General features: G+C 31.8%; 1 protein-coding gene across 3 annotated transcripts in view; it reads left to right on the forward strand.

Annotated features, from left to right (window-relative positions):
• The window catches only part of LOC142324610 (serine-protein kinase ATM-like), a 41,442-nt gene that overhangs the window by 11,058 nt on the left and 16,691 nt on the right, over nt 1-13,693 (forward strand). For all 3 annotated transcript variants that reach the window (XM_075365459.1, XM_075365457.1, XM_075365458.1), the window contains one exon: nt 9,477-9,591. In XM_075365459.1, the coding sequence (XP_075221574.1) occupies nt 9,477-9,591 (115 nt within the window). The remainder of the gene's footprint in view (nt 1-9,476; nt 9,592-13,693) is intronic.

The raw sequence follows: 13,693 nt of genomic DNA on the forward strand, positions 1-13,693 counted from the left end.
TAGAGAGTTAGTTAATGAGCAAGGCATTCTACCAGAATTAGGTAAAAGACAAAAAACAGTAATTAGTAATGACACATTATTTTATGAAGATGACAATAATAGCAGGATGAGTCCTGATAAAAAGGATTGTGTTAGCACGTGTGTTGATGGTGTCAAAGTGCATAAGCAAAAGCGCCTTGTTCTGATAAACTTAAATGAATTGTATGTCTCCTTTAAAAGTGAAAATCCTGAGAAAAAAATTTGAAGATCAAAGTTCTGGAAACTCATCCAAACTGGTGTATCTTGGCTGGTGCGTCCGGGACTCGTACAGTTTTTATCTGCCCCCCCCCCCCCACCAGAACATCAAACTCATGATTGATGGCCCCAAACTTAATGTTGATTATAAGGACTTAGTAGACAACTTTGTGACAAGGATAACTACAGATGTATGATGAATGTGTGCACCAAATGTCCAGGTAAGCAGGCAGTGTTTGACATGCTCAACTTTTCTGAAGAGCATAATGTGTTGCCAGATACAATAATGTACAAACAGTGGGTAACAGCGGATAGGGCAGAGATGATTATTGTTGTTCAGATCAAAGATGAGTTTTTCAAATCATTAGAAAAATTGAAAACGCTGAAAAATCACAATTTCATGTCAAAATATCAAGCTCTGTTTTTCAAAGAGAAAAAAATCGTAATTATGTGAAGAAGAATGTTTGGTGTTTGTAGACTTTGCAGAAAGGTTTTCACTTTTTGTTCAAGATGTGATACAAAGCTTTCATCGGGTCAACAGCCAAGCCACAGTTTACCCTTTTGTGTTCTGTTTCAAGGAAAATGATGTATTAAAACACAAAAGTGTCTGTATTTTAAGTGATCAGTTGAAGCACGATACAGCAACATTTTATTGCTTTAAAAAATTTTTAACAGACGATATCAAGGAAGTACACATCAAAACATTAAAAAACACCTATTTTACTGATAGTGCTTCAAGTCAGTATAAAAATAAAAAGAATTTTGCTAATTTGTGCAGTCACAAAAGAGACCTCAACCTTGAAGCTGAATGGCACTTCTTTGGATCATCCCACAGGAAAAACATCTGTGATGATTTGGGAGGAACAACAAAACAAGAGATGTCAAAGGCAAGCCTGCAAAGGCAATTAAACAGTCAGATACTAAATGTTGATAAAATGTATTCATTTTGTAATCACAAGCTGAAAAATTGAGAAATCTGGAACTTTTGTTATTCAGCAACTCTTGACTATACGAATAATACTGATCTAATAGTATGATTAATAAAGGGACTTTTACTCTATCCTAATATTTCATGAATTAATAATTGTATAAATATTTGATGTTAATAAAAACTAATTTCTCAGCAATTGCTTAAGTGCCCTCTTTATTAAAGAATTGGATTATCATATCTCATTTTCAAATGAAGTAAGTTTAAATGATCTGCAGAAAAAACTGTGTATATGAAATTTAATAGGTGTACAAGGAAGTCATGTGGCACCTACATCAGATTTTTGTATAAAGGCAAAAGTTATTTAGTGTCATGGCTACTAAAAAATGCTTAACAACAAATTAATGTATTATACATAATTTTTACACGAGAACTCTAGAAGTTACTCTAAAAATTTAGAATGTAACTAGAAATTTATCTACAATCCAGGTTTGTAACTAATGCAGTAATGTTAATGAAATTATTTATAAAAACTGATTTTTCTACATGTTTTTATTATTTCTTTACTCCTTTGCAGTGATCTCTGCTTTATCAGAATGCTTTGTGGAAATTAAATTAAAAAAAAAATTAAAATTACAAAGAAGTATGTTACCATTTCTTTCAGTCACTAATATAAAATGTAGTGAGTGGAAAAGTAAATTTTTATAAACAATATAATCAGCTGCTAGAGTGCAATTTTACTAGGCTATAAAGTTGTAGTTGATCTTGTCATTATCAATTTTCATAATGATTTTTGTGTTTTTTTTATGTTCAGTTTCAGTTTATGTTCAGTTTGCTGGACAGTTAGTAACAGGGCATATACATTTTAAAAGTATAATGAAGACTATTGTTGCTGTCTTCCATCTTTAGGCTTTACCTTTAGTATGGGGGAAGAAAAAATTGAAGGAAGTACAATTTTAGAATGTTTATCTTTGAGCACTCTTAAATAAAGAATCTTAATACTCCAACTGATGTATTTGGTTTGACAGATCACTACTCATTCATTAGTCCTATAATAATTTTTATTAAAGAAAGTATGTTCTATAATGAGGAAATTACTTTCAAAATTAGATTGTGGTAAATTCATTATAGGAAAGTCTAGTCTCAGAAATATTTTACTCAAGTTGAGATAGAATTTAGATGGATAAAGCAAAGTAACACATCATCAAGCTCAATGTAGCCCAGTAGTTTTTATATACGAGATCTATCCGGAAAGTATCTGATCTCATGCTGTAGTTGGTGTAAGAGTTAAGTATGGTCAATAGTGATTTTGAATATGTTTGATCAAAGTACTCTCCCAAAATATTTCTCTTTTTCTTCAAAGTATTCCCCTTTGGAAGCCACAACCTATTGCCAGTGATGTTCCCACTTTTGAAAGCACTCCTTGTATTCTTTCTGAATAGCTAACAGTTACTTCATTGAATTCTTGTTAAATTCCTCTAGGTCACCAAATCTTGTTTCTTTTAGAGAATCTTTCTCGTAAGTTTGTTGTAATCACAAGGAGATAAAGACTGTATTGGAACTGATGATGTTGCAAAAATTCTGTGTTTCATTAGAAATTGCTGAATAAGTTGCAATAAATATGCAGATGCGTTGTCGTGATGAAGCAAATTTTGTGATTTGTGCCACTTTTCCATAAATCAGGCTCTTTCTTTCTCACTGTGTCAAGGAATCACTTCAGAAATTTTAAGTGTTACTTTTTGTTCAGAAGCTGACCTTTTCTCCCTTCCTTGTCAAAATAAAAAGTAATTGTTGCTTTTTGTGCATTTTTGGCTTATGGCTCTTCTTTTACAAAGATTGGATTTTCGACTCAGATCAAAATGTAAACCTATGACTCGTGCCCCGTAGTGACCTTTTTGAACATTTCTGGCTTGTTTCTACTACTTCCAAATTGTCTTGAGTGACTTCATTTGATAATTCTTCTGAACTTCTGTCAGTAACAATGGAACAAATTTTACAGCCACATGGTTTGTCCTTATTTCATGGTTCACAATTTCTGAGATTAGTTTTTGGAATTCAGTCTCTCTTAAACACTACTGAACAATTATTTTCATTAATTAAAATTTCAACTCTTCCACATTTTCAGGATTTTTTTTTTTGTTTTTGCAGGCCTTCCAAAACATGGGGTAATTTTATTTAACTGAAGTTCAATAACTTTTAAATCTCCTAAATTGCTCTTCAATTTGTGTATTACTCATAAATCCATTGGCATAAATTTTATGTATATTAGCCATGGTTTCTGAACAAAAATATCCAGTTTTTATGGCAAAATTTAATAAAGACTTTATACTTCGTCCATTCTGATCTTATGAAATACAGTGAACACAAATGCTAGTAGCGGTAACACTACAGGATACTACTGCTGACTGAATAATTTAGTTGGATACACTGTTTGGTTAGATATTTGTGAGGGTGCAGCCAACATTGAGCATTAGTGTACACATATGGCACTATGATAAAATTACAGCACAAAGTTGGATATTTTCCAAATAGGTCTTGTATGCCTTATATTCATGGTTCACAAGCTCAGAGTAAGAGATGAGTGCATATAATAGAAGATAAGATTTGTATTCTGATTTCTGAAAGTTCGTGATTGATTATTATACATGTAAGTTATGAAGTGGGCTTTATTTTGAGCATGCTGATAATGTTGAAGTGTAGGTTATTAAGTTAAGGTTATTATAATGAAATGACTTTTAATAATTCTTGTGGTTTCTTGAAAAATGTAAAAACCTTTTTTTAAATCTGCTTTGTTTGGGTGAAAGGTTATTGTAGACAATTTTTGATTGTGCACCCTACCACAATGTTCAAATTTTAAAATTCCCCAATTTTAATATATCCAAATGGAATTGAAAGATTGACTTAAGCAGAAAAATATTCCATGTAGTAAGTTGACATTAAAAAAATTGAGTTTTATTATTTAAATTAGTCAGTAGAGAGCAATATAAAATGTTATACAGTAGATAAAATTTTAAGTGAATATGCTCATTCCATTTTGATGGTTCCTCCACACCATCCTAGGCTTATTCATTTAGAAGTTATATGGGCTGAAGTAAAAACCTGGTTTACGATAAATAATACCACTTATAATTTTTCGACATGAAAAAATTATTTAATTATACAATTTTTCCACTATATAGAAAGCTGGAAGAAAACGTGCAAAGAGATGTATATAGGAAAGCTTTAATGTCCTGTTCAATTGAAGTTAATCAGAATAAATCCAACAGCAAAGCTTTTATAAAAAAAATGAATTGGAATTTTTAGTTCAATTACTGAAGATTTCATCAAATTAGATGAATAAACAGCAAATAAAATATCTATTCTAAATTGAATTATTTTTAAAGTTAATTTATTTTAACAAAATTTGCATGAAGATAAATTTTAACAGATTTCAAAAATGGTCCCATATAAATTTTAATGAAATCCAATGATAATATTAGGAAAAATACCAAAACCCCTGATTTTTTTAGTGTATGTTATGCATTATCTGTCTGCGATGTTAGTAAACCAGTTTTGATAGTTTTTTTTTTTTTTAATTGAAAGAATATGCTTTCAGAATGGTCCCATATAAATTTTAACCAAATCCGATGATAATCTTAGGAAAAACTAAAAAAACTGAACCTCTTGACACCCTTAGCTGCTGACTGCTTGCAGCAGTACTGTGTTTCTCTGTTTCCTGAATGATCAGGATATTAATAACTATCTATATTATCACTGTTTAGTCTCTGTGGAGATATCATGGCATTTCTTTTTCTATTTTACTTCCGTAAACAATCATTCCTTTTTTTCCTTGGCTACTTTCCTCTAAACTACATTCAAATATTAAATCTACATTTAATATTTATATAAAATGGTAAAAAAGTCTATTATTCCTAATTGCAATATTATTATATATATTTATGTTTATATTATCTAATAATAAAGGTACTAGATACTACTAAAAATTGTGAAATAAAATATTTATAAAAAATAAAACTAAAAACCAACTTCAACAAATAATAGTACTATAAAGTTACTAACAATTATATTTTTATTTATTATTAAATAAAGTATTTACAACAAATAAATATTTTTGAAGTCTGTGCCAGCGAACGCCAGTTAAACAAAATAAAAACCTATGATCTATATAATACAAATTCTACTTCAAACAATGCAAAATTGGTAGTAGAAGTTTTACTACAATAAAATGAGATGTACAAAAATATACAACGATAAAATGTGACATACAAAAATATAAGAAAACTTTTCATAAATCCGTAGGTACATATATTATTACAAAGTATATATGCCTTAGCGAAATGTGAGGTGTGATCATGAGATGCTCTTTCTTTTATGCTCTTGAGATCCCATTTTACATGTGGAATCCTGTTTAGTTGCCTAGTGGTTGGTTGAGATACTCACTTTACATAACTTTATGTTTAATTTGTGTGTTGGCTGGCGCCAGCTTCAAAAATAGTTATTTGTTGTAAATCATTTTAATTTAGTCAATAAATAAAAGATATAATTATTTGTATTTTTTTAATACTATTATTTGTTGAGGTCGGTTTTTATTTTTATTTTTTATAAGTTATTTTATAATAATGTAATACTACGATGATTTATTATTACACAGCATTATTGCTATAGTACAACTGTATTATTTAATGCAGCAATAAAGTACAAACATTATTTTGGAAAATGTTTCGATGCGTTTATATAATATTGACATTGTTATGGTTAGATATGCATTGTATTTATTTTGTAATAATTAAAGTGAAAATAATAAAATGATATGTCATGCTTTATGCAGTTACAAAATATAAAACCTTTTCTAAAAACTAAACCAAAGTTCTATTTAAAAGTAGTTCTCTAGTTACATCACTACAAGACTTTACCAGTTTATAGTCTGCCTAGTAGACTAATTCACTACTCACCAACTAGGCTGAACATTCATAGATAAAATATACAAGCAAGTATGCTAATACTATATAATATGCTCCTATACTATATAATATTATATACTATATAATATGCTCCTATACTATTTAGGTTAAATAATGAATTTTAATTGTACAATTTTATACTTTTTTCTAATGCCTTATCACCATCATGAATAGAGAGTTTTCCATATCATTTAGTGTTAATTAAACACATTTTCCACATGTGAAATTGTCACCCACCAATAAATTATATTTAATGCAATTAAATGTTAAGGAAGAAATATCAGATGGCAGAGGATATTTTAACATGCATCTGAAACCTGAACCTGAACTTCTTTTTTGATAGATTGGAGTACCATATATATTTTTCTACTTGATGCTTTTTTATTCACAAGAAATATTTGTTTACTTTATTTTATTAATGTAAACATAGGATTGCCTAAAACATGTTTGTAACTATCGAATATCGATAACAATCAGTTGTTGAAAATGCATTTTTTCTAGTCAACTTCAGTTTTCTGGATCTTGCACATAATTACTTCAAAACAGGTAATATATAGAAAATAGTATTGATGGCTCCATTATTGCACAATTCTTTGCAAGCAAGTCCAAAATCAGAATGTACATTCACCAATAATGTGGCTTTTTATTCTAGAATAATAAACAAACATTCAGTAATGGTTTTTTTTTTTGGGCTGGACTAATAGTCCATGGAACATGGTGAAGTATTAATAACACTTCATTGTTAAATTGCCTTCTCATTTTTCCATGTACACATTGCAAAGAAGTAAAATGTATCTAATAAAAATAGATGCTAAATAAATCCATGTGAAATCACAAACAGATCAAAGTACAAGGTTTGATAAAAAAAAATGTGGAATTTTAGTTTTTCTCAAAAAATCTTTTGTTCATCAATATTGATTTTATCACCTTCAAAATACTCCTTTTAATGTATACATTTTTGCTAGTGTTTTTGCAATTTTTGAGCATCTTTGCAATGGAATTTCTGGTATGGCGTTTAGTTCCTTCAGATGATCTATTCAGTGTTGTCAAAACATCATCTCATGGTTCTTTTCAGCTTGGAAAATAGAAAGAAGTTACAGGGGGCCATGTCTGGCAAATACAGAGGCTGAGGCATCATAACAGTGTTATTTTATTCAATTCATGAACAAGCAATGAAGTGTGAGCAGGTGCATTATCATGACACTTGGCAAAGCACCCTGTTGTCTCATCCCCCTCTCCTCTGCCATGAGACTCTGGGGCAGTATCCTGGTGATGACAAACACAGCCTCGCTGGAAACTGTCCAATAGGCATGTGCGATCTGCAAAGCCAGCATCCGCTGCAAGCCATCCAGGAGCTCCCTGGCCTGCCTAGTACTAAGACCCCCTAGCCCAAACCGGTACCCCGTACAGACAGACCAAGCATGCCACTGAAGCAAGAAGTCTCCTTCTTCTGGTGGATTGGTGGATGGACCACCCCGATTCTGCATCAGCTTGGCTAGAGCATTAGCTCTTCTCCTAGCCTTGTTTACTGTTTATCAGACATGCTCCTGGAACAACCTTTGATGGTCAAGCCACACAAGTCCAAGGTATTTTACCTTACATGAGGTCAGGACTTCGGTTGCACCGACATGTAATGTGATGAGGTCAAGTTTACATTTCCTAGCCATGACCACTGCCTCAGTCTTCTGCTTTGCAAGCTTCAGTCCCCTCATAGCGAGCTGGTCGTTCACCATACAGATCGCCGTAGTGCCCTGCTTTGTGACTTCCAGTTCTGTTTTGCCGACAACCAGTGGCAGATCACCTTCCAGGTACTTGATCCTCAGTACACCATCATAAGCAATATTCCAGAGCAAAGGGCCGAGTACCAACCCCTGTGTGACACCACATACCACCTCATATGTAACTGACAGCCCCTCCATGCTGGCAACCACAAACTTGTTACTCAAGTTCTGGCCAACCAACCCCCTGAGGTACGCACTCACGCCACGCACCTCAAGCTCATCCATAACAACATGCCAGGGCTGGCTATTAAAGGCATTTTCAACGTCTAGGAGGATAACAACCGGTATGCTCCTAGTCTGCCAACTGCATGTGGCAGCCTCATTGACCAGCTACATCACTCAGTCGATAGCATCCACCATGGACCTGCCTATTTGGAACCTGAACTGGTTCACACTTAATCCTACCCGAGCTTCCAACTCAGTTGTCAATCTACCTACAAGGAGGGGCTTGAAAAGTTTGTTGAGCATGCTTAACAAACACAGTGGGTGATATCCAGTAGCATTACCAGATTTGCCCCTTCTCAATCAGAGCCAGCCGGACAACCTTTCATGCTCCTGGCACAAACCTGTTTGTCAAGCAGTAATTAAATACATCAATAAGCTTCTCTGGAGCCACCTGAGCCAAAACCTGCACTGCCTCGCCTCTGATTCCATCAAGACCGGGAATCCTCTGTCTGTTGTCACGCTTAGCTGCTACAACAACTTCATCCTGCTTGAACAGAGGAACTACTTCATCCAGAGCAATCTCCCTCCAAGGCACCTGTTCTACCTTGGGGAATAATTTGACTATTGCGTCCACTAGATGCTCCTTAGTCAGAACAGGGAGGAAATGACCAAACTTCTTCATTACTATCTTGTAACTGTTTTATACAGCCTGGAAAATTAAAAAATTCCAACCTCGTATGTGTAATATGAGTTCTAATATTGCACAGGTGATTGTTGGAGGGCTAGGTAATGCTTATTTGCAATGAGGGTTTCTGAAAGTGCTGAGAGAAAGGTTTATTTGTGTGTGAAACAGCAACAGATATGGCAAAGTCATTTTCTATGAGATATCAGCAACACACAAGCGACTGTGGACAATTTCTTTAGCTGCTGACCACATAGTTACATTACTGGAGAACATAAAATTATTACTATATATGGTCTTATATAGCCATGTGCATAATTGCAAGAACATAATACCATAAGTATTTTCTGCCTAAAGACCTTTTAACAGATTATTAGAATTATGTGAGTAAACGTAATGTGATAGCTAATTATAAAAGTTGTTTGTTTAATCTTTGAGATCCTCAACTGAAATACATTTTTTCAGTTTGATTACAAAGGTAATTTTATGTATTATAATTAATATTCTTATTTGTTATGAGGTTATTTCAATTTTTTATGGTTTGGTTTATTATAGAATGGTTTTGGTTTAACTAGAAATCTTTGTGAAAATTAAAAATACTGACTGCATAATTGTCTTGCACAAATGAGCAGTCTCAAATTTTTTTCGTTTTCTGTAAGTTTTTTTACAGTCAGTTGTATTATTCTATAACAATTTTCATGTATATTGTATCCATGTTATTTTAGGAAGCCGATCGAGTGACTGCAGAAATGAGGAAAGAGAAGAAGTCCAACACAGTAGGCAGAGATAAAGTAAATTACATGTCACTAATTTCTGCGATAGCCAGTAAAGCAAATGCAGGTTTGTTTTTATAGTTTGTCTTTTAAACAGTTGAATATTTCATTTTATGGGAATGATTTACCTACTGAATAGCCAGGTTTGTTATATGAGAGTCGTCCAAAATCTAATCAGCACAATATTAAAAAGGCAGGAATATTGTGAACAAAATACAGGATGTTTCTTATATTCACTTATTTATTTCCCAAAGTCTTCATTTCTGTGTTTACATTCCTCACATTATTTTGGATATTTGAAAAGCTCTTTATAATAGAAATTCATGCTAGTTTCATGAAGAATCTTATAGAGAGCTATTTGGATTACTGTTACATTCTCATGGTATTTTATTTTCATTTAGTCTTTCACAAAACTCAAGAAATGATAACTTGAAGACATTGACTTGTGATTTCAGAAAGGATGGGAATAGCTCCTATCAGTATTCTATTACAGTGAGGTGAGCAGATATTCCAAAGATGACTGGCAAGGTGAGAATTGTTAGCTGTGAATGACTTCTTCTCCCTGGCTGTTTTCCTTGGTTTCTCCAGAGCCCAAAAACTCCAATTTGCACTAAACTGCCATCACTTTTGCTACCCATAACAATGTTCATGGCTTTTTGTTCATGAATTAAGATGTTCCATAATATGATTTAATTTTAAAAATAAATTGGTGAAGCTTTCATCGATTAATGTGATATTGGATTTTATTTCTTCCTTCTCCCCATTTTATCTTTCAAGCAGTTGTGATGTGATTTTTTCTTATAGTTTGGTGGTTTACAGTTCTTGACTGTGATGTAGGGAACAGAAATTATATGTTACACATCTTTATAATTAAATTAAATCTTTTCATGTGGTGTCAGTTGAGGCTCTTTGTTAGCAGAATTGATTTAAGACTGATGTTGGATGTTAGAATTTTTGTGATGTCAAAAGAAAGTTTTAGTGACTATAAGTTTTAGAATGGAAAGCCAATGTTGTAGCAAAATCTGTTATTCTTCAAGCATTATCTCAAAAAATCATCACTCTTTAGTGTCAATATTATGTTACCCTTTTTGAATGATCTATTAAGTATTGCCTATGAAAAATCAAGCTACATGTTTCAGTGATGGTGAAAGAGAGAAGACTGCTTCTCTCTTCAATTTTGAAGACTGCTTTAGAGGTCTTCACAATAATTTACAAGATATAATGGTGAGAGGTTTGATTGATAAATAGAAATAATCTGTTTTTTTTGAGGTCGATATACCTATATTAAAAGAATTATACAATACAAAATTGTTGTTATTGTTGAAGAAATATGGTTTTAATTGTTCGGCATTTGTTAGTAGTGTAGACCTATCAAACTGTAAATTACACCATTTTGTTAATTAAATTGGTATTTTGTTAATTATTTATTATATAAGTTAATTCATATTACTCAGAAAGAAAATTATGGGTGTTTTTTTGACATACTCATTGTCCTAAAATTATTAAGGAATCATCAGTTTAATTTAGGTAGAAATTTCTGATGATAATATAATTATAAAAAGAAAACAAACAATTACTTCAAAAAATTATTATTGCCTTAAATTTACAGTATTACCACAAATCTAAAAAGTCATTTATTTTTGTCTAAGTGAACAGCAAAGCATTAAAGATGCAGTTGAACTGTGATCTGAAACTTTTTAAAGCCAGTACTTATTTTCTAGAAAAAGGCAAATCAGATTTTTATTATACCGATTACCAACACCTTTGACATCTTGAACTTTCAACATGGCCATAATTTTAAGAATGCCTTGCAAAGTAGTTATGAGTTAAATTTATCAATACAGAAAGAAAGTTTATCAATGCTATCTAAATTGTGCACATCCATGACAGTAATCTGTAAAAATTCTTGCTCACAATTTCAGACCAGGCTGATTAATTGAAAGAATTTTGGATTGCTATTTCAAAGGATATACTTTTTCTGAAGATAACAAGACTGAACTAGGATATTTTAGAAAGCTATTTTCCCCAATTGCAGGTGTCTTTTATGACCAACTTAATCCTATAACTGTATTTCAATTCATTAAATTCTTACTGATAGACAATAATTCCCATGTGTTCAGAATGAAGGTACACAGCCTTCAGCAAATGAAGAAACTGAATACCTGATTGCTTTAAAATTTCTGAAAATGTCAATCATTTTCAGAAGAAATTAGATAAAAAAATATAATCTATACTTTACCTTCCATGATAGATATTTTACATGTAATTAGTGATGATTCACTATGACAGACATTCACCCGATTTGGAATATTTTTGGGTATTGTATTTAGTATTTATTCATAACTATGTTCTTCCCTATCTATACTAAACTTTACTTAGAGAATATAAATTAATAGTTTGTTTGCAATAGTTGCATTTTACAGAACCAAAATACTAATACTAATACTCATACTGTATTCAATTAGCTTGTAGACTGAAGAATAAACTAAAATTGCGTTTGTATGAGTGATTTCATCATGATTCTGTTGAGTCATGTTCTGTGTATCAGTACAGATTCACAACACGGCCATATCTACGTACTTGCAACACTATAATCATTACTTATATATTAGTTATCATGTAATTAGTCATATAGTAGTTACATATATCCAAATGTTTATAAAATGTCATGTCTTCTCAGTTCTATTAAAACTCATCTTTTCATATGATCACTTTTTTGTTCTTGTGTTCAATTTTTGTGTTTCTGTTATGTGTTTACTTACGCTAATATTATTTAAAGCAATTTTTTTTTAAGTTTACAGGAATGTGAGTAGTGTATTCCTAGATTTGTGATTTGAGTTATCATTATTTTGACATCATGTCTAATACTGATTCAGCTGATAGTGCACGATTATTGACCCTCTGAAAAAAAGGCTGCAAAAAAGTCTGCAAGTTGAGCGGAAAAATACATAATTTTAAATGCTTTCAAAAGCGAATTACAGAGTAATCCAATAGTGTTGATTTCAGATGTAATTAGTAAAACTGCTAACATAAGTGGAAGTTGTGCTGGTTCAGTGTACAATGTGATTACGAAGTATTAATTTACTAATGAATTATGGTCTCCTGAGAAAACAAAATCCTGCAGGTCAGTTGAAGAAAAAGTTGACGATTTTGGTAAAAAGCGATTCGTAAAAAAGTACATGAAGTTTATTTTCAAAATGAACGTCGTACAATAGACAAAGTGTTATGAGTTGTAAAAGATGATAATGATGTACCAGATTTCTGAAGAACAACTTTTTATAAATCTTTAAATCATATGAATTTTACATATGAAAAATGGGGTCAGGAAAGTGCTTTAATTGGCAGGGATGATGTCATTATATGGCGAAGATATTACTGCACTGAAATTAAAAAAATGAGGCAAGAAGGCATTTAGAACATATATGGATGAAACTTGGGTCAACGAAAAGTTTCGTTTTAAAAAATAAAGCTGTGAATGTTTTAACAGAAACCTTTCTATGTGGCTTATCAACCAGTAATAAGCTCAATTGGATAAAGGTAGGCATCTCATAATTATGCATATCGACAGTGATAGTGGGTTTGTCAATGGTATTTCTGGATTTTTGAATCTAAATGTACAGGAGACTATCATAATGAGATGAAATAGTTTGACGATGTTACCTTTTCTGGAAGACGTAATTCGGTTATTGTCTTAGACATTGTTCCTTATCTTTCTTGTAAAAAGGAAAAAATTCCAGCGTGTCTTGGAAAAACAATGATATAAAAATGTGGCTTAGTTCAAACTGAATGATTCTTGAAGAGGATGAACTTAAGGTCTAATCATCGCAAAGGTTTTCACTTATTAAAAGTAGTTTTAATGTGTGTAAAATTTATGAGTTAGAAAGATTCAGTGGTAAAACCGTGCTTCAATTACCTCCCTATCATTGTGAATTCAGTCCAATTGAGTTAATTTGGGGACAAATCAAAAGTTATGTAGTATCAGAAAATACTACTTTGAAAATATCTGATGTTAAAAATTTATGCTTAAAAGCCATCAATAAATGAGCCAGCGGGAATGGAAAACTCTATAAAACATGTAACGGATGCTGTTGAACCAAATTATTGGGAATTTGATAAGATAATAGAAAACAAAATTGAGCCTCTCATTGTATCTCTTATTACTGACAGCA

The sequence above is a fragment of the Lycorma delicatula genome, chromosome 5 (genome assembly GCF_047948215.1).
Source record: "Lycorma delicatula isolate Av1 chromosome 5, ASM4794821v1, whole genome shotgun sequence".
NCBI classification, from domain to species: Eukaryota; Metazoa; Arthropoda; class Insecta; order Hemiptera; family Fulgoridae; genus Lycorma; species Lycorma delicatula.